The 27462-nt window shown below is 46.5% G+C and overlaps 1 protein-coding gene across 1 annotated transcript in view; it reads right to left on the minus strand.

The window, feature by feature from the left end:
- Positions 1 to 343: 343 nt before the first annotated feature.
- Positions 344 to 27462, minus strand: part of LOC149340583 (protogenin-like) — a 50899-nt gene continuing 23780 nt past the window's right edge. Inside the window, exons 14-17 of the mRNA XM_089549407.1 lie at positions 19831 to 19936; positions 17378 to 17543; positions 10458 to 10589; positions 344 to 9389 (exon numbers count right to left, since the gene is read on the minus strand). Coding sequence (XP_089405533.1) covers positions 9039 to 9389; positions 10458 to 10589; positions 17378 to 17543; positions 19831 to 19936 — 755 coding nt within the window. The 3' untranslated portion in view covers positions 344 to 9038. The remainder of the gene's footprint in view (positions 9390 to 10457; positions 10590 to 17377; positions 17544 to 19830; positions 19937 to 27462) is intronic.

Consider the following 27462-nt stretch of genomic DNA (forward strand, 5'->3'; position numbering starts at 1 on the left):
AGTATCTTCCCTGTCTAGTTTCAACTGCAGTGTACAACTAGCGTGTGTCATGTATTCGGGTAAAGCGTCTACCAAGATACATATCATAAACCATTTGTAAAGCAATATCTTATAGCAAAGCAGAAAAGTATGGCATATGCGTGTCCGTGTTTCATTCTGGCCTGACTGTAGATAATTGTGTACGTAGTGCCTAAAAGGGTCAAGCTAAACCACTCACTCTAAGCAGGTTTACAAGGCACATCATCTTTCTCTTATGTACTGCAGAAAAGGGCACCTCAAACAACATATTCAAACTGCTGTTTCAGTGTGAGCACACCTCAGCAAAAAAGTGACAATGGGTATATAAAAGGCATTATTTACATTTTTAATCATATCAGCAATATAAGTCTGCCAAAAATCATAAATCTTTAGGTTACATGCCATGTCAACACTGCCAATGCTGTGTGTCACAATTGTGTTACACAACATGATACATTGAAGAAACACACATAGCACCAACATGGAACTCGGTTCAATATGGGAAAAGAACAGAGAATGCATATAGCTGCTAGTTACCATCTGGTAATGACTACGAGGGTAATATGCATACGTTATGAAAATAAATACTGAATTTGTCTTCATCAGATGCACGGTGTAAGGAATCAGATGGAGAGAACTGTGCAAAAAACAATATGAACTGCCTGTTGATGCACGATGCATGCTTATAGTGCTATATGACTCTGCCAGAATGTGTCCTTATGTGGCAGGTCTCCTTCATGAAACCAAACAGTACAACAGCTGATGTTTAGTGTCTACGTAAAGCTGCTTAATGCATTCTTCTTTACCATGTTCTGCTGTGTCATGGTTTCTTCTTGCATCACAAGATTTTCCTAAGATACTTTATAGAAATGCCATAACAATGTGCATTGACCGAAAACATGCGTAACCTGATTTGTAAAGCTGTCAATATGAAATAATGAGGCATCTAAACAATAGGACAAGGTTTAGTTAAAAAAGCAAATATGGGCCATCTGCAAGTTCAGGGGGCCAACGACGTACATGCTTCTTTACAAGGTTTTCCTTGCTCTAAATAAAGTTGAGTGCATCTATGTGCAATGTGCAAGCTGCCTGACACAAGCATTGTTCAACTTTTTCATGTAACAGTCAATAAATAACAACAAACACCAACTTAAACCGAGAGAGTGCCTTTTTGCTAAAGGTCCCCTAAACACTGAAAATGTTTTGAAATGAGGGGCAGTGGTCTGTTTTGTGCACACGATTAGGAATGGGGGCAGACAGCATAGGTGGAGTAGCTTTGATCCCAGGTAGCACACTGACAGGCTGTAGACATATGCCGTTTTTGTTCTCCGAAGCAGTTTAGACACCAATCAGTTATGCCGTCAGACTCCTGACAGCAGACAACCACATCAATTACCTAGCAGCTCCTCAAGTTACAAGAGTAATGTTCGGATTTTGGTACATTGGCTATGCTTTATTTTACAAATGTAACAAGAACATCACTGCAATAAAATATTCTGCAAAACCATGTTCACTGCTTAGCAATATGACGACTGAACAGTTATGGAACAACCTTTAGTCTAACATCAGAACACCAGGTAAAAAAGGTGCCTTTCAGGTACTGACATAACAGCTTTATGTGTATGTTGAAATGATGGCATATGATTTTTCAGTGATGCTTATAACTGCACAAACATTTCTCGCACAAGTGATTTCCGATATCCGTAGGGAGATTGCAGTTTGGTCCACTGGCTCCATAACAGCGGACCATGGCACCGGAGTGATTCACCACCCGCATTTCTTTAGCTTACATTTCAATCTTGAGACACAGGCATTTTCGTATTTCGTGCCTCGCTTAAATGCAGCTGAAACGGCCAATAGTGGAGGTTGCCACTGTAGCCTTGGCATCCTAAGTTGACAAGTCAAGCTGCAGCAAGGGTCATGCTTCATGTGTCTAAAAGCTTTTTGGCACTGGCAAAAATAATTTAAAGATCTAAACATATGCCCAGGCAAAATAATTTTGACGTCGGCACACGCCACACAGCATTCATCTGCCTGCTGTTGCAATGTCGCGTGCTACCCAGGATCGTACGTGCAAAGTGTCCACCGTGAGCCCAGCAACTGGCTTCCATGATGGAAGTGCGACCTTGCACACACCACAGACTAAGCTGCAAATGTCATGTTGCTGCACCAGCTCTGTGCACGGCTGCAATTCAGAATCAAAAAGGCACTCAAATTGAGCTAATTGCAATTCTGCACAAGGTCCAATTTTCAACCTCAAGTTCTGTTGCAAAATGGCAAACTATTCACCAGTGTCCAATATGCTATTTCCTTGCAAAGGTGATTTTTTTTTTTTTTTTTCCTGAAAGAGGTGGGGCGGTGTAATTAAGCATCAATAAAGGTAACAGTCAGGAAGATCCATTACTGAGGTAGGGACTTATTCAGCTCGAAAATAGTACATAAAAACGAAGCGAACAAGGAAAAAAAAAAGAAACAATGTCATGAGTACCCCTTCACAAGAAGAAGGGAATGCGAAATAAATATAACAACTCAACGGGCCATACAAATTAAGGCACATATGCGATCTTGCTGAAACATTTTTCCTCATAAAATACCATGCATTGCAACCACAGTTTTTTTAACCTTCATTTTGTCATTTCACATTTTCTTCTCCTTTTTTTTTTGCAGCTTTCATAGTCGTGACTCTGAAACGTGCACACTGCAGGACTGCCTTTCAGACCAAACTCATCACGTCCGTAAATCTTAACACCGAGTTGTCTACACTCAAGGCAGGTAATGGGTGCTCAAGGCTTAACATCGCTCTCGACTCCAAATGTGTAGAAATGGTCTTTTTGCTTTGTTTTTTAAAATACTAATATGTAGCCACAATGAAAAAAAAAAATCAGCTTTTAGGTAACAAAAGACTACAGGTTTGCCATTACTTCATCAGCTGCTTGACACATGCTCAGTTTTGTGCAGTAAGTCATGCTTAAGCCTTGCACAATACATGCTCGTGCGACACTTTCCAACAATCACCATAGTTTGCAAAAATTTAATCTGACACAGCTCCGGAAAAAAAAAAAGCCTGGGTCCTGCACACAAAAAGGAGCCTTCAGCTCAGGCATAGTTTTTCATTTCGACACCTGCGATGCGTTCAGTCTAGAGAGAGCAGTCTTTCCTGAGGTGCACGTGCTACTCTGCCCAAGAAGAGGCCAGTGGCATTCCAGCCAGGAGACACCTTTCACAATCATCTCTGTCTCACCCTGGGTGTCTCAGCAACATGTCCGAGCATTTACAGAGGTTACAGGATGCCCATGGCGGGCGCTGGAGCATGTCTCCAGACACATACATCGGCTGTTTTACCTGGTACGAGAGAAACAATACACAAGCAGTGCCCCCCACCGCACGACAGACACGACATCTGACAGCCTAACCAAAGTCCACACGGGTTATTCTGAAACACGACAGTCTAAAGGACACCGAGTAAATGTAGATACATGCTAAGTCATGCACAAGAAATGGCTTCTCCCACAGCAGGGCTGACTGACGAAAGCACAGCTGTGCCGCAGGTGCTGAACACAGCAAAAATGGGAAGGGGATAGAAGCAGGCAGCTGTAACAAATCTCACTCATCGATCAGCTGTAGTCGCACTCAAAACTCAACAATGCTGCAATGAGGCTGGATAAAAGCAGGAGCTTTAGTCGGGCTTCAGCGTACATCTAGGCTGAGGACACAGCATATTAAAATGCCACGCTTATTTCCAGTCGCATCATTTGTCGATGTCAACCTCTTTACTGTCACCATACTAACTGCCACAGAATTAACAACCACTTCAATACCTCGTGCCAAGAGAAGTCCTTTGCCAAACTCTGTTTGTGATCCGTCAATAAATTGGCAGGTTTTGACTATGCCTCTGAGACAAATCTGCAACAAACACGCCCCTTTTTACGCACGTAACTTGTAATCCGTGGCGCAGTCACTATACAAGGGTACGGTTTGTGCTTTTGCCGTGCAAGTACACCACTGAGCACCAATGACTTCAAAAGCTTCGCAAGTCTGACAGCACTGCCATGCAACATGAATGGTTGTAAGTAAGGAGGCACAGAAAAAGAGCAAAAAGAATAAAAAACAAAGCACACTGCATGAAACATGCCCCTGCAGTATGCACCGTCGTCAGCCTGCTGTGGAAGCAGCCCTTCAATATCTCTCAGAAATGCACTTCCCCCTGGACACCTCAGAGATGAACATGCACTTATGCATCGAAAATACACATGCAGCAAGGATATATGCAAATCCGTGGTTAAACCTCAGAGACCGTTTACTGGCATGGCCGCAAAATCAGGTGACCACGGGACGACGCAAGCCTGAGTCTCCTGACCTATACAAGTCTTTCTTCCTCATTCTATCTCTCTCTCTCTCGTTTTTTTTTTTTTTCCTCAGAGGAACTAACGCCCACTTATTCACAAGGGATTATGTATATATATAAAAACAATCCTGGGAAACAGTGTGTGAAGTAGAGAAACAAGCTTAAACACAGAAAAAATGGCTCAACGAGCAGATACATTCATGTTTAAGCACGCCTTGAAACAACTCCACACTAGACTCCACCTCTGTATTACAAGTTCACCACCAGAGCAATGCCAAAGACAAGCAGGGGAAAAAAAAGTAAACGAAAAAAGGCGATGAAACAATGCATACACAACATTACACAAATGAAATGGCATTAGCCACAGGGCTTGATGATTTGTTTTTCTCTTTCTTTTTTTTTCTCTCTATCTGCAGTCTCTTCTGTGTTTACATATTTCCCTGAGAACTAGCCCTTGCTAAGCCACCTTCCAAACAATGCAAAGTGACAAAAAAAGAACATGACATAATCTACACATACACACAGGTATAAAACAAATTGAGGTAGATAGATTGAAAAAATAGCTGGCTCCAAAAAAATGCATGTCTTCAGTGGACACACAAAAACACACACGCACAAAAAAAACAAAACAGAAGATTAAACAGATACCCCTATAAAGCCGTGTGTCCACCCTGCTGCATAAATGCCAACAGATGAGTACAATGGAAAACTATTAACATGTGCAGAGTGGACCCGTCCACTTGTAGACAAAAAGTAAGCGTCAAACATACAGCCCTCAGAGAGAGAGAAAAAAAACAAACAAACATAATAATGAATCTCTGGTCAAACAAAAAGGCAGTACACAGAATGGGGTTGACAAAAAAAAAAAAAAAAAAAACTGAAGGAAAACAGAACCTGAATGTAACAGCGCTACATCAACTTGCATCCTTAAGTACCCTGCTACAATTTTATCAGCCTCATCTCTGCGCTTTCTTAGCAAACGGGCACATGGCCCACAGCAGGGTCCCAGCTCCATGACAGTCTTCTTTTCGGGGTTGGGCAACAAACTCAGCCCTTTGCAAAATGTTCAGGCAACACACTTTTCTCCAGCCTTCCTTCAACACCTCCCCCAACATTTTTTTTTTTGGACACTGCATCTTACAGAAGACTGTTAACACTGTAAGGCACAGGAAACAAGTGGACAACAATGAGTCTGATTGTGGCAAAAATCAGTGTGCACACTCAAGACCAACTGTTTTCCTGTCCTATGGCTCCTTTTCTTTATTTTTTTTTATTTTCTTCTCACGCTGTTTGTGTTGTTGGGCATTCCTGCCTGCCTGAATGCCATCGTTGTCATTCATGTGATTTACAGGCCTTCTCCTCCTCCAAGCTGCCAAGCATTGCGTGCGACCAACACTGTTTGTTCTTTCCACTCTGGCAAAGACGAAGCTCTTGCCCAAACATGACGTGCTTTGGCAGTCTCCTGTCGCAACCCATTTGACAGTGCATGGCACGTTCTCATAGAGCTCCATGCATCAAAAGCACCTGAGTTTAAGCTAGTACTTTAATGTAAAATATATCTTTTTTTTTTTACTTCTCAGCTGGAATGGACAATCTGTGAGGAAAATGCAAAAATGAAGAGCGAGAACGAAGGCAGCATGTTTTTTTTTCTTTTTTTTTTCACTCAAAAGTGTCACCTCCCAGATGATTCGTGAACAGAGCTCTCAAGCATGGCTGGTGACTTATAACTAACATCACGTGAGAAAAAAAAAAAATCTGCTTTCGGTTTCTTTTTTTCCCTCTCACTCTCTAAGCAGGTCCTTCCTCCTCTTTTGCTCCTCCAAACCTGCATCATTGCCTCAGCGCTTAACACACAGAAACCCTTGGCTAACACATGCTTCAGAAGAAGAAAGGGAAGGGAACTTTTTTTTTTCTTTCTTTCTTTCCAAATGACTACACATGTGTCGTTTGCTATGTGAGAAGCAATGCAGTTGGCACCTTACATGTGTTGTGATAGAGAGGAAAACTGTACATTAGCGGTCCATAGTGACACCATGAGAGATGAGATGGAGAAATGACACTGGCGTGCATGATGTGATGATGGGAGCTGTTTTGAGCATTGTGAGAAGGTACACACTGTAATTATATACACTGTCGTTGCATGCCTGACCCTTTTTGTTTTAGCTTATGCAAGTTAAACAAGCAATAAAAAAAAGGAGAGAAAAAATAAAAGGAATGAAATACTTTTTCTCCATTTTTTTATGCGACTGTGTCTACTAGCATCACCTTTCCACAGCGGCATGTGAAGCCTCTTTAGGGCATGGTCTTTTTTTTTTTTGTCTTCAAAATTCATGCCCCCCCCCAGCTAAATATATGCCAACAATGTTTTCCTCAGCTTAAGCGTGGCAAGGACCACAAGTGCCCCAATACAACAATAGCCAAATGGGGTCAAAGTTAAATTTTTTCATTAAGCTAATTTAAGAGCAATGAAATTTTCAGACACTGGCACTTTTAATTCTGCCAGAACTGTAACGCCCTTGCCAGACAAACTATGCAATTTTAGGCTTTAATTGAGCTATCATGTAGGTTATAAAAGCCCCAAACTGAAAATGCACTAAGGAGACTTCACATTTAAAATTTCTTAGAAAACATGCCCATGCAAAATATATAGTACTCTTCTTTTGAACATAACATGGTACAGTTTTGGAACAAACGGAAAGTACCCTATAGGCTGCCAGTTGGCTGCACTGTGTATAAAATGACAAGTAGCCATGTCTTTGGCGTACTGGGACAATGCAGTACTTTGTACCTTGGCAGAGACTCCGTTCGTACGAGTCCCTATGCGAGGGGTGGAGGTGAGAAAGCAGCTCTTTGTACGCTGAACACGTGCTTTGTGAATGTGCACACCATTTGCACTTCGGGTAATGTGTGTGTGTGTGTCTGTGTGTGCGCACCAAGAAGTCCCTCCCCTTGAACCTCCCCAAATTGAAATGCTCCTGATGAGCATTAGGAAGGAAACAAAAAAAGCCTCTGCACGAAAGCAAAATTTCCTTGAAAGCCAACTCTGGCATGACTTCCAGCTCCCTTATGATTCCTGTTGTCGTCCAATGGTGCAGTGCTATGTCTACAGTGGATCTGAGAAACGAAAGTAAAAGGAAAATGGTGACCAAGCATGCCTACCTATGCCCACGTGCTAGGCTCACACACTAAGTCCCCATTTTGGTTGCACATTATACTGTGATGCAGGAGTGATGGGGCAGCCCACTGGCGTTGGCAAAAAAAAAAAAAAAAGGTGATGAAAGTATGGAGGTGCCCTGAGGTGTTAGCCCATACGTTTCTGCGTCAGGCACGGATTTGGCAATGAGGTGCTTTCAATAAATTTTTTTTACACAACCTCCCCTTAAGTTGCCGATTCAGTGTTGGAGAGCAAGAGAGCTGAAAGAGAACAGCAGCAGCAGCAGCAGTGCATTGCCTGCATTTATATGGACACTGGGAATGGCATAGTGCCTGTGTATAAATATATATGTGTGTAAAAAATGGAAACAGTAAACAAAAAATACCCGCTTTTTTGTTGCTTTGTGTCCAGAGATTTTCTTCTTTGTGCTACTGTTTCCCATTTCTTGTTAACTCTGAATTCACCGGGGATGTGGTGTGATGATTGCAAACTGAGTAACCTGAGCGTGGAGTATACTGCAAAATGAGATTCACCGTGATGTTCCCCCTACGCAGTCCCTGCCTGCATTTAGGCACACTCCAGCTTTGCCGTCGGCTCTTCCCAGCCACCAGCGGCAAAGAAACCCATGCTAGAGAAATTTTTTCAACAGCCTTTCAACAAGCTCTAATGGGAAAAACCAGAAAAACTGCTGACAGTGGCATTGCTTATGAGACATATCTGTAACATGCCATACCATTAAACGGTTCCTCGGAAGTTATCCTAAATACCTCAGTTCCTTTTCCCTCAATGTGTGGCATACACTTGAGATTATCTGCTTCAGTAAATAAGCACACGATTGAAAGCCAAGTTAAATTATGTATCCTGTTACCTTGTGACCTTCTGGGTGTACACATGACACCACTCACACTCCACTTATAGAAGAGCATGCTAGATGTTGTTGGCATTGCCACTGCCAGCGGTCCTTTCAATCACTGTTGCCAATGCATGCATGCCTTGAAGCTTCTAACCTCCTGGCAAGTGGTGGGAAGTACGACGGGGTTTCGCCATGATGTGCCTAACAGCAAGTGTGCTCTGACTTGAGATGCTGCAAAGGTATCAGCTAGTCACCAAAACATCAGGTAAACCAAGCCCTGGACCTAGCTACTGATTAAGGTTCCTTGCACGCAAGTGTTGTTGCCACAAGGTGGTGTACAGACAGCCAAGTTGGGCACATGTTCCTGACTAGCACTTGCCGGCCAATGGACCCATACCTTCGAGGCTGTGGAGTGACAGAAATAAAGTGTCTCTACAACGTACATAGACAAGGCACAGAGCCTCTCCCACATGCGTAAGCTCCAATGCCATTTTTGTGCCTACCAGCCCCTTTCCATTCTTCTTTTTTTGAGCCAATACGCTCCATTCTCATGGACTCTCGGCTACCATAGTTAGCACACAACACTGTCAGCAAGGAACCTACATGGGGGGGGTTGCTGCACTTTGTACATCTCATTTTTTTTTTTCTTTGTCCATACAGTTCTTCTATTAGGTAGGTCCCACAAGGTTTTTGGTCTCCTCTGAACCATGCAACATTACACTGGCTGTCTGATCGCAACGTGCACTGCTACTTGGGAAGCGGAAGGAGCAACACTGGTCATCAGCCGAGTTGACGGTGGTGGTGTCGAGAGTGCCGCCGTCCTCAGTGGCGGATGCATCGTCAGCTTTCCACGTTCCGCTGGTGGACTCATTGGCGAGCAGTGGCGTAGGCGCTGGCACAGCATCTGGGTCCCAGGCACTCCGGTCTTCTTGCACGGAACAGTCATGAGCGTTGTACCGGTGCTGGCTGCGTGGTAGCGGAAGGTGGGCCTCCGGTTCTTTGCCAGCCTTCTGCTTCTGCTGCAAAGATGGGACCCAGCACCAGTGGAAGAGAATTAGGAGACAAACTGTCAAGGCCAGTGAAAGCAACTTTTAGAGAAAACTTGAATACCGAAATGAAATTAAGGGTGTGTAATTACTCTAAATTTCAAATACAGTTGAATTTTGATATAACAAGCCTCGATAAAACAAAGTTCGCGATGCAATTAAGTTTCTGTTTCTTACTTCCATTGATGTGTACGTAACTTTTCCCTCAATGTAACGAAGTAGTTTCATGCCTCGGTTTCAGTATACAACGAAATTTTCGTAAGCACAAAGAGAAAGTTTGGGCAATCCACCACTTTGTAAACTTTTATTAGTAAAAACGTGAAGGTTGCTACTGCTACCAACAAACAAGCAGCAGTAGCAGCACATAACGCCGATGCTCTTGAGCAAACGTCAGGCAAAAATAACTGACTTCATGACCGCACCGTGAGGTTGGTTGCCTTTTGATTGCGCTACCTTCTTGAGGAGATAAACAGAACTGATTTCTAGCTGCAGTGTGCCACGTGGTCTGCGGCTGCGGCAACGCCCTTTCATGGTTTCTGTTTTGCTGCATGATCACAACGAAGGCACGCGAAGCTTGATTTTTATCTTTATCGCGAACGCACTGCTGCTTCTCTTGACACCGACAGCGATGACTCTTCCAACTCTGATTTCATACATTTTGTACATCAAAAACCCAAAATAAAATAATCCGACGATCTGGGAAAGTAAAAAAAAAAAAAATCGAGTCTCAAAGGGTTACGGAGTGCACTCAAAATCTGCACCACAATGCAATCTGTTATCAAGCATAATAACACTGTATAATAGAAAGTTCTATCAGTGCAGCAGTGGCCTGAGTAGCAGGCATTCAAGACATTAAACAACTGAGCTACACAGAACCACAACTGCAGTAGCTCCAACAGCAGCACGCCAATAACACAAGAAATGATGCGGCTAGGTATCTTTAAGTGACATTAGGTGGTGTTCAGTTTCATGCTGCAAATACTTCACACCCCACATCTCCCGTCAGCGGCAGGGCGCAATGGCATTTTCTATTAATCTTACCGTGCCCGGAGATTTGATGAAGCAAACGGCGCTGCCATTTCCTAAGTGTCCATTTGGAGCTGTGCCATTTGGTTGTTTCCCGCGGGCATGTCCATTTGTCTTGCCGTTGCACTGTGACCCAGGGTAACCACCCTGTTGTGCAAGTAATACGAAAACAAGCACCACGGAATAAATTATTAAATTATGAGCAACACGTACTGTAAACCAGGCACACTGCTCAAGCTCGCCAAAAGTTGATAACAGGCTAAAAGAGTACCGTATTTGCCGGTGTATAAGACGCGTTTTTTTTTCTTCAAAAATCTTGCTGGTGCGTCCTATACAAGGGTGCGTCTTATATGCGTATTTTCCGTTTTTTTTGCGAGTTCAGAAATTACTCAGGTTCATGTTCAAGCTTTTTTCACCGAAAAAATATTACTACCAATAACGCGGTTGTAACATGGTTAATACTTCAATACGGAGACCACCGTGCGCAACTTTTGTAGGTGAACTTTATCATGAAACGGCGGGGTGAACCACTTCCGGGATATTAAACACGCGGCCGTTTCGGAGGCCCCAAGCAAAGGTAATGTGAAATGCCAAAAGATGGCGACAGTCGCACTTCTCGCCATTGTCAAGACAAGCCAAGAGAAGCCGATTTTTTTTTAGTCACCCTTTGCAAGTACGTAGTGCGAAGAGAATGCTTCAGACGTGTTGCCTTTTCTTTAGCGCATCCGAAGATGAAGACTTTGAAGGTCTTATGTAAAAATAAATTGTTATGGACATAAAGAGAGTTCTTTCGCTTTTTTTTTCTTTTGTGCTAAAACGTGGGCTGGTATGGCATGAGTGTTGCCTTTTTCGATCACTTAGCGTTGCTTAAGAACTTCTCACACGTACGGTGCATTTTGCGATGGTCGCATAAGCATGTTTAATTAAGCCTCACTAGCCTAACTGGGTAAATTGGGGTGCGTCTTATACACGGGTGCGTCTTATATACCAATTTTTTTAATGACAGCCTGCATATAGGGCGGGTGCGTCTTATACAAGGGTGCGTCTTGTACACCAGAAAATACGGTATATAAACAGACCACAAAAATTCCCTTCTAAAGTAACAAGCACCTGCTAAATCTTCAACCCAAACACAGTGACTGCAACACATCACAAACAATGGCATACAGAAATATTCATATTATCAGGACAATGATATATTATCAGGATATATTATGTGGAGCACACTGCTGTTGGAACACAGTTGGTAAAAATAACAAAATGACATTAATGTGGCTCGGAAGAAGAAAAAAACCCCGGTATTCCATTTGCCATTTAAAATTTATTATGAATGCTTGCAGGGGGTCTCAAAAGGTTGTTGAATTGAACTAAACAAAAAATAAATTAAGATAAAGCTATCATCTGATGTGCTCTCCACCTTAGAACACTAATATCAAGCATGATATGAAGAAAATTAGGAAGAAACATTGTCAATCACCGAAATATGTGTGTCTGCAGCTGTGCTCACACAGCAGTTATGCATGGCAGCCGCCAGCTATAGGCCATGAGAGCCACAATGTCAAAAACTGCAGTCTGCTCCACCGCCCTCACAACTAGCGGACGACACACTCTCTGTGGACGCAACTTGCGGACGACGCTCTGCTGCATTGCAGTCGTGACCGCCCTGACATAAGTTTGTGGTTATAGGGTTATATAATACATTTTTAATGCCCGAAGCTGCTTGAAATTTTCCGTTATGCTTTCGAGCCTCTAATACTCCAAGACGTCGCAACTAACTCAGCTGACAGAGGTACAGAAGCACAGAAGCGAGCGAATGATCCCAGTGTCAACGTCGCCAATCTGATTTCCGTTCTCTGGTTTTCTAGCAGCACCAATGCACAAAGCATGCGCACGATGGGGGCTGGAGCATCAATGCAATATCAATCAGCCTTATAGTAATGAAATCATAAATAAAAAATCATATTCTAGTGGATTACAGGGTGCCAAGGTCTGGATGCTCTTCAAATAATTAACCCAAGCATTCCTGCTAGACAGGGTACAACTTTGTATATTTCAATGCCTACTTTGGATTTTTTTTCAGGCTCCTTTCTGCTATGCTCTACTTGCCGACTAGAAGTGACGCAGTCGAAGCCAATTACATAAAATTACATAAATTACATAAAATCATTTGCAACAAATAATTTTAGAACAATAGAAAGCTGCAGTGAGAACATGTGGTTCAACTATGCAGTACAAAAATTAGTTGCCACATCTCATAGATCCAACTTCAAACACCAGTTGACTCGGAAAGTTGGCTTTCCCTCAACACATCTCCGAAGGTTAGCTTTCCCGGAAACATGGTCATACAGGTGACTAATACCAATGATGACGCGGATTTCCCATGGTGTAGGCGGCGGGTGTGTGGCAGTTAACCAGATTATTCGTTTTTTTGCATAGTGTGCATAGTGCACAGTTTTGCATAGTGTGTTGTGCTGCGATCGGCAATTTCATCTATTTTTTGTCACCTTTGTATGTGTGCACAATAGCAGCTGCAAAATAGCAAAAACCTCCCTTTTTCATGAAATTAAAAACTACCAAGTTAATTGGACAAGGTGAGAAGAAATCCAAATACGTATATGGTGCTGTGGATAACCAGGACGCCGATCATGCGAACTATGACAAGGACTTGACAGAACCTGTACCCATATGCTTCCACATACCGTATTTACTCGCATAATAGGCGCACTTTTTTTCCAGAAAATCCGGCTCAAAGTTCGGGGTGCGCCTATTACACGGGGTAAAATTTCCGGAAATTTTTCGACTCGCAAAATTGAACACACTGCGTAAACGCACTCGTGTACGGGCCGCACCCCGTTTTCGCGAAGAAAATGTAAAAAAAAAAAGGACCGTGTAAGGGCCGCACCCAAACTTTCGGAATGCACGCGCCGAGGCCTCCGCGATCGGCTCCGGCTGCGCGCAACGGGCGCTTGATCGCGGAGGCCACACACGCGCACAGGAGCTTCCAGACGCCGCCCACGGAGGGCGCCCAAGGCCAAGCTCATCATGTCGGCAGTGACCATAACCGCATCTGTCTGTCGCTGTCGGGTCCCGTGCGTAACACTTATGCGAAACAGACTCGCGATCCGGCACTACGATACCTCCCAGTGACTTCGTATGAAGCTGTGGCCGACGCTTTTGAGCAGAGCACAGCGCGCATGGAGGCCACCTCATACACCGAGTACATCGGAGAACTACAACAAGTCATACGCCAGCACGAAGTCTGTGTCCACTCCAGAGGAGGAAAGCGGCGAAAAAAATGGTGGGACAGGGAGGTCCAGACTGCCCTCGAGGCACGGCGTGCTGCTAACCGCCTCCATCGCAGAGCTGTAAAAAATCTCTCCGCTGAAGAATGCCACCTGGCCTGGCAGGAGTACCTCCGTCGCAAGAGGGAGGCCCAATTGCTGATCCAGGTGAAAATAGCAGCGTGCAACCAAGAACAACTACACGAGCTCAGAAGAGCTGGTCATAACGCCCCACGGAAGTTCTGGGCCTATGTATCCTCCTTGGACAGAAGGTCACCACCTCATGTGCTACGCGACGCCACCACAGGCACAACCATCACTGATCTAGCACAACACCTTACGGAGCATCTCCAAGGCATATATGGGTGCCAGGCCGGGCCGGAGGAGCAGGCCTGCGATCCAGCGGATACCGATGCAATATCAACACCGGGTAGTAGCAGTGCCCCATCCTCCGACTCGCGGACGGTGACAACAGAGGCGCTAAAGCGGGCCATAGCCCGTGTGGGAGCCAACACCGCACAAGGCTTGGATGGCATTCCCGCTGGCCTGGTGAAATGCCTCGGCCAGGAGGCACGAGAACAGCTTGCAGAGCTCTTTAATGGCATCATTGCCGGCGACCCTATACCTGAGGACTGGCTTCGCGGCAAGGTGTGCCTCCTCCCTAAAAAGGGCGGGGACCGAAGCTCCATCAAGGACTATAGACCCCTCACCATCTCCAGTGTGCTGTACAGGGTATTTGCGCAGGTTGTGAAAGGCTGGATAGTGGCGTGGGCCGAGGCGAAGAACCTACTCTCGGAACTGCAGAATGGATTCCGACAGGGGCGTCGCCTCGAGGACAACATCTTCACGCTGACACAGTGCGTGGAGATCGCTCGCAAGGAGTCGCGGGGACTGGTGGCGTGCTTCCTCGATGTAAGCAGGGCTTACGACAGCGTCCCCCACGAGCCAATGCTTCATCGAATGGCAGCTATTGGAATGCCATCAGCGTGGATCGGACTGCTTCGCCGCCTATACTGCAGCAGCACAGTCGTGGCTTTCTTTGCCGGTGCCCACTCTGAGCCTGTGGAGGTGCAGATCGGGCTTAAACAAGGTTGCCCGATGTCGCCGATCCTCTACATGCTCTACACGGCAGAGCTGGAGCACCTCTTGGTTCGGTCCGGCATCGGCTTTACCCTCCCATACACACAGAACGGCATCCCGGAGGTCTGGACACTCCCGGGCCTTGTGTTCGCGGACGACATCGTGCTCTTGGCCGAAGATGAGGCGCAGTTACAGCAGCTTATCTCACTGTCCGCCGAACATCTAGGGCAGCTGGGACTGTGCTTCAACGTGAAGAAATCAGCTGTGTTGCGATTCGCGGGCGACAAGACCAGCGTCTCCACGGTGCACCTGCCAAGCGGAGAGCCCATACCGCAGACCTCTGATTACCGCTATCTCGGCGTCACCATTGGTGCCCAAGGGGCCCTATACGATGCACACGAGGAGCGTGTACAGCTCGCCTCCCAGCGCGCCTGCTGCATTCTGCGCAGACGTTGTCTGTGGGGGTGTAGTCGATATGTGATGGTGCGTGAGCTGTGGAAGGCCGTGCACGTCCCGGGCCTAACTTTTGCAAATGCCGTCGTGTGTATGTCGGCCTCCACACGTGCATGGCTAGAGCGCGGACAGCACGAAGTTGGCCGAGTGGCCCTGGGGTGCCATGGTCGTGTCGCCATTGAGGCAATACAGGGCGACCTCGGCTGGTCGTCCTTCGAAGCTCGAGAGGCCAGCAGCAAAATCGCCTTCGAAGAGCGGCTGCGCATGCTACCCGACACCCGCTGGGCGCGCCGAGTGTTCCGGTACCTATACTTTAAAGGGACCGGAACGCAATGGCGTGCGCGCGTCCACCGGCTGCGCGGCAAATTCGGTTTCCTCGCCCAGACCACCGAGAGCACCGAAGAGACCAAACGCCAACCGAGCCGCAAAGTAAGGGCCCAGGTGCAGGCTGCGGAAGCCGCCCAATGGCACTCCGACATGCAGAAGAAAACGACGCTTCAGCTGTACCGCGCGCATAAAAAGGAAATCGCCCCGGAGCAGCTGTACGACAACAGCGGGGGCAGCGCTCTTCTCTTCGAGGCGCGTGCTGGTGCGCTGCGCACACTCGTGTACCGCCGCCGCTTCGACCTCTCCGCCGACGTACAAGCTGCTATATGCAGGGCCTGCGGAAAGGAAGAGGAGCTCCCGGAGCACTTGGTGCTTCACTGCGACGGGTTGTCCCCTCCACAGGCAGATGGCGCCACCTTCCCGCGGGCGCTGGGATTTGAAGCAGGCGAAGGGGAACAGGAGGGAGAGCGCGGTGCTAATAGGCGCACACCAACAAAAGCCGTGTCCACCACGAAGGCCCGGCTACAACGATGGTGGCAGATGACGCGGCGGTGTACTATTCCGCGAACTGAACCGACACAGACGTAGTCGCGGTGCACATACGTTGTGACTTCTGGTTGCGTATGCTTCGTTGTTTTTTTCTCTTCGTTATTTTTTTTTCTTTTCTTTCTTTTTTTTCTTCGGCTAGGACACAAATTCTGTGCCCGCCCGCTACAAAGGGCAATGCCACAATATCATCATCATCATCATCATCATCATCATCGTTTTCCTCCGCCGCGAGCTTTCGCTATCTATATCGCCATCAGCATCTCCAGCTCTTTTTTTTTGTTGTTGTTGCTGTCAAGTGCCGGGATTTGCGATAGCGCGATAGTTATCGTGGTTTATGGCTTTGCCGCGGAGCGTTGATGTTTTAGCTCGACGGGCAAGCACCTTAACAGCTACACGGCTGGGAGTTTGCTCTCGAACGCGGCAAGCGTGCGGCAGGTCGGAAAATACGACGTGGCCGAGAAGTGCGGCAGTTGCGACTGCGGCGTCCCTAAATTTTCGTACGCGACTCCAAGCGCCGAGGTTTTCGCGGGCCTAAGTCGGGAACGTTTCCGGCTGGAGATGAAGCTTTCCAAACAGACGTTTAAAGTGAGCATCCCTGAAAACTGTGTGCGGCTGTTCTACGCGATGTCGTTGTATGTGCTGTGGGTCCGCAGCAGCTGCGACGGCAGCAGCACTAGTAGGGACTAGTAGTCAGTTCAGCAAAAACTTTGTTAAAATAAAGATTGGGAAGCGGGGGGTGGCGAGGCGTCGGCTTGCAATCGTGTAAATACAGTATTGATCACAGTGCCAAGTTCGGGGTGCGCCTATTATGCGCGGAAATAAAAAAATCTGATTTTTCGCGCCCTAACTAGGGGTGCGCCTATTATGCGAGTGCGCCTATTACGCGAGTAAATACGGTACTTCTTGCACTCGGCATGGTTTGTTGCTGTCACGTGTTCTCTCCGAAGCAGTGTTCTCTCCGAAGCAGAAAAAAAAAACAGCAACTATTTTGCTCAGTAATTTGTATGCAGCAAGTAGCTGTCAGATAAAAACATTTTTTCCTTCTCAATGCATTTGCATGTTGTTAAATTTACTGCTACTTTTATATCGAATTGCATGTTATACTGAACTCGTAGGCATTTTTTTTTTTTGTGCGTGCTTACTTCAACAGCAACATCACAAAGCTCCTGGGGTTAATGTCACACTGTTGTTAAACCTCACTCCAATAACGTCAGTCACATCATCAGGCCCGGATCCTACGCTCACCTTTGTGTCAAGGTGGTTCCCCGAGCCAGGAGATGTGGTGGACAGCATTTCCAGCTCCCGTGCAGGGGGGGCGGGCATCTTGCACTGACCAAAGAATGCCGCAAAGCACGACCTGCTGCTGGAGGCACCTTGCTGCTCCGTGGCACTGCCAGCGCAACCACATTTGCTGCAAGAAAGCTTGGTGCATTAGTGCGCATTTCGATTTGCTGGCTTAACTTAACTTTGCAAAATTGGCAGACCAGTAAAGGTTACTCAACACTGATCATCGCCGCTTCTTTATTAGTAGGTAGTTGCCACTATTAACATGTCAAGGAGACACGATCAACTCTTTCCCTACTGCGCCCATTGGGCATCGTTAGCCCGTTAACGACGACTTCGCACGCAGATTTTGGGACTTCCCACATTGCTTACTGGCACGCTGTGCACCTGGTCTGTAGTTAGACAACTGAAGTTTTGTTTTCATTGTAGTTTTCTTTTTTCCCACTAGGTGGAATTTTTTTTCAAAGTGCTCCAAAGACGTGGAGACATGGTACCATGCTTATTTCCCACAGACAACAACTTCGCCGCTTTGCATTTCGCACTGCATACGGGCACACTGCAACATCTGGCTTTTAGTTAGACAACTGAAGTTTCTCTTTAGATTCCCCCCCCCCCCCCCCCCCCCACGAAGGGGAATTTTTTGCATGTGCTCTGGTGCTCTAAAATATAGCAAATCTCAGGAGTCCGCTTTGTCTGTGATTTATTTTAGCGATGACCCGAGCAGCAGTGAGTCAGTAAATGCCGCCTTCCCGTCGGAATTGAGTTCCAACAGTGACAATGACGGAAAATAGCCTGAAACACAGGTGGCCATGCTCCGGTGCCCAACTGTAGAGTTTCCAGTTACTGCTCTCGAGGTGGAAAAGCCGGCAATGCCGCCGTCGTCGCCGCAGTCTCAGGCTGCTGTGGCTCCGTCGCGTTGTTCATGGGAAAATTACCAGGAGCGCCAGCAGCGGAGGCCTTGCGCAGCTGCTCTGTCAACACACAGAACTGGCACCCCCCCCCCCCCCCCCCCCCCCCACCTCCTCTCCGCGTGCGGCTACGGATAGCGGCTGACGATAAGCTGCGGCTGCTGGATAACGCTATTGCATTCTACTTTTAAAAGCAAAGCTTAAGCATCCTCCAAGTTTTTGTAGCACGAATACTATTCAAGATAGAACTTTGATTTCTTCGCAGTTAGTGGCCAAAAGAATGACAAACATTTTGTATAATTCAGAAAATTTTTTAACGCTTTTTTTCTTTCCTTTTAAATAAATCAGTACCTTTAAAAGCTTTGTTCAATTTTTTTCTAAAATCTTGTTTTTGGCAAATAAAAGTTTGCGCTGAAAAGCAAAATTCGTTATTCAAGCTTACATGCCTAAAAAGCGCATTTATTTACCTTTGTTTTCATATGTTGCACAAAATTTTAAATGTAATTGTTTTTACAGGGAAAAAAAAAATCTACAGAAACCTACAAAAAAAAAAAACATTCATTTTCCCCACAGTAGGAGAAGAGTTAACTAAGTTAGCAGAGTCACTGCAACCTGAATGTCATGATGTCGTTACCATACATCACTGTTCCAGACACTCTGCCGCAATATTCAGTCAGCTGTATGCAAATTCACGTTGGTATCAGCAGTCCTCCAGCCAGACCCTGCCTAATGCAACAGGGCACTGCTACATTGTGCATGACGGTCTACCGCACAGTTGCTGCCACCATTACTGTGCAAGGGTTTGATGTGTCCCTTATTTTTCAAGAGAACCACACAAAAGGCTCTCAGATAAGGCCGATAAGAAGATGATTACAAAGTAACATCCATGCACTTGAGGCCTGGCCGCAAAAATGAAACTTCCATAATTCGCTCAGCCACGCAGCTAGTCATGCCTCCAAAACTTGAGTGACCATTCTGGGCAGGATTTAAGCGAACCGTCATCTTATGTGCAGAGGTTTTGAAAAATTTAAAGGCACCCCACAAGTTCGATGTATCCAAAGAATTGTCAGATACTGGGGAAAGCAGCAAAAATGCCAATATTTTTATGCACCTGTGCAGGGCTGCTGCCATTAAGATACAGCACCGCTTACACTGTGGTCGCTGAGAGCATCTTCTGAACTTTTAATAGAAAGAAATGCATTTACGTCTCGCGTATTCTCTTGAGCAGTCCGCTCAGCGTCTTTGCACTCTCATTGCAGTGCATCGCTCCCGGTAAAGAGTTCCTCTTGACGCTGCTGAAGCGGTGATATGTGACGGACTGTACCCACCATCTCAATTCTATATTGGTGGCTCAAAGCTTGCGCTGCTTGCCTTATATGACTTTTGAACTTTATTTTTCTTTCTCCAGTTTCCAAAGTTAGTAAGTCGGTTGTATACACAAGGTGTCAATCTATACGTGAATTATATATAGAGCAATCACATGTCTGAGCTGGTCAAGGCATTTACCTGTTCTTGTAGAGGATGATGACTGCACACAGAGCCATGCATAAGAGGCCGGCCAGGACACCTAGCAATATTCCCAAGGATGGGTCATTCACTTCCTGGCCTGCAGCTGCATTGGACAAAAAAAAAAATGGCATTAGTAGCTCCATGTTAATCAGGCACCGCTCACAACACTGCACAATGAGATATATTAATACCGTATTTACTCGCATAATAGGCGCACTTTTTTTCCAGAAAATCCGGCTCAAAGTTCGGGGTGCGCCTATTACGCGGGGTAAAATTTCCGGAAATTTTTCGACTCTCAAAATTGAACACACCGTGTAAACGCACTCGTATAAGGGCCGCACCCCGTTTTCCCGAAGAAAATATTAAAAAAAAAAGATCCGTGTAAGGGCCGCACCGAAACTTTCCACGACCCACGCGGGAACAGCCTTCGGAATGCACGCGCCGAGGCCTCTGCGATCGGCTCCGGCTGCGCGCAACGGGCGCTTGATCGTGGAGGCCACACACGCGAACAGGAGCTTCCAGACGCCACCCACGGAGGGCGCCCGAGGTAGAGCTTATCATCATCATCGTTTTCCTCCGCTGCGAGCTTTGCTATCCATATCGCCATCAGCATCTCCAGCTCGTTTTTTTTTTGTTGTTGTTGTTGCTGTCAAGCAGGGTGTCGAACCGGAACCGAACCTGAACCCGAAACCGGAACCGAACCCGAATTTTCGCCCGGAACCGGAACCGAACCGAACCCATATTTTTTTCGCCATCTTGGAACTGAACCCGAACCGGAACGATTGAAAGGAACCGTTCCGAACCGGTTCGGGACTCGGTTCAGCACCACTTCTTTTGCAACCCGGCATGCTTTTATTTCTTTTTTTAGTCAAAATGCGATAAACTCGCGCGTAGATTTGTCCACCGAAATCTGTTCGCGTTAGGCAGAGCGAAAATGACATCCACTCTATGCGACAACAAAACTCAAGGAAGTCTGGTGTGCAGGAATGGATTTTTCGGCGCTTCCGCAATGCGCTTTCGGCAATTCTAAACAATTGTATACTCCTGATTAATGTGAAACCTTGGGTTTGTTACTGCCTCCCTTTCTACATCAGTGCATACGGTTTTAATAAAATTGTTAGCACTGCTCTAACTCATCAACAACCTAGTGAGAATAGGCTCCCTTTCTTTGGGTCATGTAGCATAAATATATAAAACAGAGGCTCAACGACCTAACCACATTGTGCAACATTTACTTTCGGAGGTATTCGATATCTCAGACAGCATACTCAATAAGACCCCTCATGATCTCTCGGTGGCTGGGTCGGCCGACTGCTGAACCCAAGGTCGCGGGTTCGATCCCGGTCGCGGAGGCCGAGTTTGGATGGCGGCGAAATGCAAAAACACGCATGTACCGTGCGATGTGAGCGCACGTTGAAGAACCCCAGCTGGTCTACGTTGATCTTGAGTCCTCCAATACGGCGTGCCTGTTAGCCCCCCATGTCGCTTCGAAACGTTAAACTCCAGACATTACTACTGTTATTACAAAATAAAGGAAGTATAAATTGGCGCAGATTTTTTTTTTGTTCAGTATCTGAACCTTCTTCGTTGCACGCGATGGAAATAATCAATTGAAGACGGGCTTGTAAGCAGGGTAGAGATACTTAAGAAACAATAAAGAAAAAAAAAAGTAGAGATACTTAAGAAAAACATTTATTACGCAAAGGGGCAATGCGGATATCCATGCGCTCGCTGGCATGCGTTAATGATTAGGTCGAGAAAGATGCTATTCCAATGAAATGCAGCTTTTTTTTTTTTTTTTCCCGTTCTAGTTAAGGTTTGAAGGTTATTGAAGGTTTATTATTAAAACGAAATACAAATGAGTTGTAAGTTTCATAAAAAAGTTAGTACAGTAGGAGGTCCCAAAGTGAAAACTGTCTGGGGGACCTCCCATCAGGAATACATAAGGAAAGTGCATAAGCTTGGCAGAGGAGCTGGAATAAAAGTATACAATCAAGTTAAAACCTATTAGTGTAATGTGATGAAATGATTGTGTTACCCCGATGCGCTCAAATTGTTCTGCTTATATATATGTAAAAAAATGCAATCGTTAGAGGACGGCTTCGTCACGTGTTCTTGGGCTGCTGGATCTTGAATTCTCTCACGGGCGCTTGTAGCTTGTATATGCCTCTCGGTGTCGCACTTCGTGTTGTTGGTGTCTCAGATGAGAAGCTTATGTTTGTAGGCGTTCTTTTGTAGAATGCTTTGGCGACGGCTTACGTGACCGCGTTCTCAAGGCTTAAGCGATGTGTAGCTGTGTGTGTCAAGCCTCACAGTAGCAAGTGTAGCTGGCTCACTGGGTCATTGGACGCCTCGATCCCGCTGTGAGTAGTCGGTGGCGTCCACCAATTGAGGCAGTTATGCACCTTTCCTGTCTCAGAACCAGCGGGAAGGTTTAGTTTTTTTTTTTTTCGGGAGGGGAGGGTAAGAGGGAGGAAAGGGCGCAGTAACTGTCTCACTTATCTCGGTGGACACCCGAACCGCGGAGTAAAAGGAGAAAGGAAGAAAGAGGCGCCGCAATGGAGGGCTGCGGAATAATTTCGACCACTTAGAGGGATATTCAACGTGCACTGACATCGCACAGCACACGCGCGCCTTTGTGCGTTTCGCCTCCATCGAAACGCTGCCAACGCGGCCGGGTTCGATCCCAGCATTCTAGACTTTCACTCATCACAGACGGGGAATACGACCCCGTCTGCCAAAATTGTTACCAGGGAGAAATCGCCACCCAGGCTCACATCCTCTGGGGTTGCGCGGGAAATCCGCCCCCTCGAACCTTACTGCCAGCTCCCTCCGAAGACGGATGGAACCAACTCCTCAGAAGGCCAGACAAGAGCATCCAACTGGCACTCATTTCGTGGGCCCAGGAAGTCGCCCCCACCTGGGGGCCACACCAAGCCCACCTGCCCTAAATCCCGCCAATCTATGGCAATAAAGTTGTTTCTCTCTCTCTCTCTCTCTCGATCCCAGCAACTCCGGCTTAGTAGCCGGATGGCCTAAGATCTGAAATGAAAGAAAAGGAAAGGAAAGGAAAGGCGCATAACTGGCTGCCTGGTTCAGTGGACACCTCTGTCGCGCTTTAAGGTACAAGGCGGTTATGTGCACTGCAAAAAACCGTGCTTTTTCACAATATTTCGTGCTTGGCAATGCTAAACCAGCAGCCATTTTTACCAGTGAATGCCCGGATGTGCGCCCACCGAAGTGCGCAAGTGTCCAGTGTGCATCAAGGGTGGAGGCTGCCCACTCACATGCACATGCACAGGCCCGCGCGCGCGCGCGCGCGCGCGCGCGCGCACACACACACACACACACACACACACACACACACACACACACACACACACACACACACACACACACACACACACACGCACGCGCGTCGCCGCCGCCGCGGTGGCTCAGCGGTTATGGTGCTCGGCTGCTGACCCGAAAGACGCGGGTTCGATCCCGGCCGCGGCGGCTAGAATTTCTTTGGAGGAGAAATTCTAGAGGCCCGTGTACTGTGCGATGTCAGTGCACGTTAAAGAACCCCCAGGTGGTCGAAATTTCCGGAGCCCTTCACTACGGCGTCTCTCATAGCCTTAGTCGCTTTGGGACGTTAAACCCCATAAACCAAACCAAACCAAACACACACACACACACGCACGCACGCACGCGCACACACACACACGCACGCATACACGCACACGCACATTTACACGCGCGCACACACACGCACGCACGCACACACACACATACACAAAACACTCAACCCCTATTGGGATTCGAACCAGTCGCGGCGCAACAGGGAAGCTTCGATTTTCTGACGCCTATAGTGATGATGATAATGACGATGTCATCAGGCTTAATCTACTCGGCCATCTCCGAAGCTTGTTTTTCTTTTCTCTTATGGAAAAATTCAAGGGGCACTTTGACTGTCTAAAGTGCGTAGAGGCGAAAGCGTTTTCCGCACCACTTTCAGTGCTTCTGTGGCACTGGCGGCGTCACATGTAATTGAGTACTAATTACTAAGTGATGACAAATCAGTAATTAATGGTTAATTACTGATTATGCCTGATTACTAATTAACTGCTAATTAAGCTTAAGCTTCGCCTTTAGGAGTGGAACGCGACAGCGTGTTGTAGCGCTGCCAGGGAGTCCACGGAACGCCACCACCCGTTCGGCGCGATGCCTTGCCGTTTCAACGCAACGGTTTTTGAGCAAAGGAAATGGCGCAGTAAATCTCTGTCATCTCGGTGGACACCTGAACCGCACAGTAGAGGAACGGAGGAAGTGGGAGTGAAAGAAGAAAGAAGATGGCCTCGTAATGAAGAAAATGAAAATTGTATTTGAGGAAAGAAAATTACGCAGTAACTGTCTCACATATCTCGGTGGACACCCGTCAAAATTCAGGGGGGGGGTGCAATTTTTTGACCTAAAGTGTGGTCACTGATGTGTGGTTAAGATGTTAAGCTTCGCCTCTAAGAGTGGAAAGTGAGAGCGTCTTGCAACGCTGCTAGAACGCCATCGCCCATTCGGTTCTACCTCTCGTCGGTAAATTGGTTTTTGAGGAAAGGAAATGTATTTCTCTCTCATATCTCGGTGGACACCTAAACCTCGCCGGAAGGGAAGGGAGGAGGATGGCAGTGAGCGAAGACACCATATTCACTAGACGTGCCTTTGTTCATTCCAAACCATCGAGCTGGCATGGCGGAGTGGACAGCATGCTCGTCTCGCACTCCGAAGACCGGGGTTCGATTCCCGAGCTCGACCAATTTCTTACTAGGTTTTGTTTATTTATATGGCCTGACTAGAGAAGTTAATTAGGCTAATTGGGTAATTAAGCAATTAACTAAGCTCAGTTCCACTTACTTGGAGCATCACTATATGGTTCCTTCGATTGGTTGCATGGTTACTTGCCAAAGTACAGTTGGCCCCGTTTGAAATTGGCGCACTGTGACGTCACGACCGTTTCGACCAACTGAAAAGCGTGACATTCTCTGTCGACAACTGCTGCTTACAACGATGAGACATTAAAGGCTTTCGCCTTAATACTAGGAACTTCCCTGACCGCCTCGTATCTTACTTTAGCGGGTCGAATTCAGCGATCTCGGCATGCGCCCTCACGCCACCATCACTCCCTTATTCCGCCCGCACATCAAAATTCCGGTAGGCGCACACGAAGAAGCGGCAACCAGTCTGGAGGTTTAACTTGCGTAGCATATATCTCCTGTGCTAAAATGCACTGTACTCTGAACAATGACCTTGTTGAACGCGGTGGTTTTGCGTGTTCATCCATCATGCGGCTTTTCCACACTCTAAGCAGTCCTATTAACACAAAAAGTTCACACGAAATTTCAGCGTCTTTCATCACAAGAAGAAATGTTACAGTGTCAGACGCGATCTTAATGTCCTTTTTAAGAGTCTCCTGAAGTTTCTCTCAAATGAACCTAAATAGTTTTTATTGGATGCACAGGTAGCAATTCACTGACGTTGGCACAAACGTCCCTTGGAACGATGCACGGCCTATGCGCGTAAGTCCAAAAAAAAGATTTTTTTAATGACGCGTTTAGTCCAAAACACGCTTTGAAGTCCAAAAAAGGTTTTTACGGCACATTGAATCTACATCCGTTGAACTCACTCTAATACACCGTTGTCAAGAAAGGCTAGGTAAGGCTACGGGAAGAGGAAGTAATTACCGATCAGAACCTTTCTCATCTGCGTTTCGAGAGGCCGTACAGGTATTCCAAGGAAAAGCGGAGAGGAAACCGAATGTATCAGCGCAAAATTCTCTCACGGCCATGTCCATAAAAGACATATGAGGACTTAAAACCTAATAATCACAGCGGCCAGGAAGGGGTCGTTTGTGGTTTTTAAAAATTAAAAACCTTGAATCTAGTTGGTGGACAAAAACGTGATAGGGTTTTACAGTAGTTAAGCCGAGTAGACATGCGAAACGATGTGATAATTCCGTGCCTCATCTTTCTGGCATCTGCAAGTGCACACAATCTCGTTTCTCGATGAGGGTGGCTGATTGCGCAACTAGGTTGTTCATTATGAAGACTGCAGCGCTCGGAAACACGGACAACACGAAGGCGACACTACATGGGCTAAATCGCCTAATCTCGTTTCTCGCTCTTCACCTTCGCACCCTCTCTCCACTCGGCGGAAGTGGGCGCGACGCTCCTCCGAAATTACTCGGGTTACTCCGAGGCGTCACACAAGATTGTTGGTTGGGTTTGACCCCATTAAGTATTCCTTTCGTGCCAAAAGTACACGACAGGTTCACCAAACTCTATCAACATATTAAAAAATTCGGTTGACGCATAAGCTTCCTTTGATAGCGTCCCAGAGAGGTCACAAAATGTATGTAGCTAATTTACCTTTTTCTTCACACAATGCAGCACTTGCCACAGTGTCACAGTGCAACGTTGCAACCAAGATGTTGCTAAATATGTCCGTACAGAAACAAGGTGCTACCAACCCACCCAAGCTTGCATTTTATTATCATACGCTTTTTGTCAGAATTAAAGATGGCGACGACATGAGCAGAGGCCAAAGTCTTAATTTTACGCTGTCCTCGTGAGAAGCCACGATTTGCAGTGTTTTTGGAGAGACAAAGATTTAGGGGTCCGAGATGTATAACGCGCGCTACAGAGGCGGTATCCAACAGATGATTTAAATAAAATATTTTCCGTAAGCTCTTGACATGCATGTTGGAGGTGTGCCGGAGAGGGGGGGGGGGGGGGGGTGACTTAAGTTGGTTTTGTGATGAAGAAAACGTGCCTTCTCTGTACATACCTGCCAATACAGGAGAGCCTCCTCTCTCTATAGTGTAGGGTGACGTAGAGGGTTCCCGTGTAATATGCTGATTAGGAGAAATTCCGGACTCACAAGTTTCTCTTGGGAGACCTATTACTCGAGCGACGGATCGAGTCTCAGAAACTGCTCGGACTGAAGGGTTTTGCAGATGCAAAATCCACCAGCTTTTTTCCTTATATATCTCATTAGATGAATACTAAAGTATGCATAGCCAATTTACTTTAATTTCGAGTTAATTTTATTTCGCGGCTCTTACCGTCAATTCCTATCTTTTTGCCGCGGACAGTAAGCTGAAGTAGGTGCACTGACCACATTTTGCGGAGAGCAAATTTTGCATTTTTTTATTTAATATATCAGTGTCACACAGAACAGTAAACAACATAATAAGGTTGATTAAAATCCATCTACGTTTAGCACTTTTTTTGTCTGAACCCGTTCGAACCCGTTTGAACCGGTTCGGAGCTGACCGAACCGGTTCGAACCGGAACAGAATGCTGCTCTGGAGCAGAACCCGGAACTGAACCCAAAAGGCGTGAACCCGAACCCGAACCGAACCCGAAAAAATTCCGGTTCGACACCCTGCTGTCAAGTGCCAGGATCTGCGGTAGCGCGATAGTTCATCGTGGTTTATGGCTTTGCCGCGGAGCGTTGCTGTTTTAGCTCGACGGCCAAGCACCTTAACAGCTACACGGCTGGGAGTTTGCTCTCGAACACGGCTAGCGTGCGGCAGGTCGGAAAATACGACGTGGCCGAGAAGTGCGGCAGTTGCGACTGCGGCGTCCCTAAATT

Source organism: Amblyomma mixtum, chromosome 6, assembly GCF_055824585.1.
Source record: "Amblyomma mixtum isolate Tamu chromosome 6, ASM5582458v1, whole genome shotgun sequence".
In the NCBI taxonomy this organism is placed as follows: Eukaryota; Metazoa; Arthropoda; class Arachnida; order Ixodida; family Ixodidae; genus Amblyomma; species Amblyomma mixtum.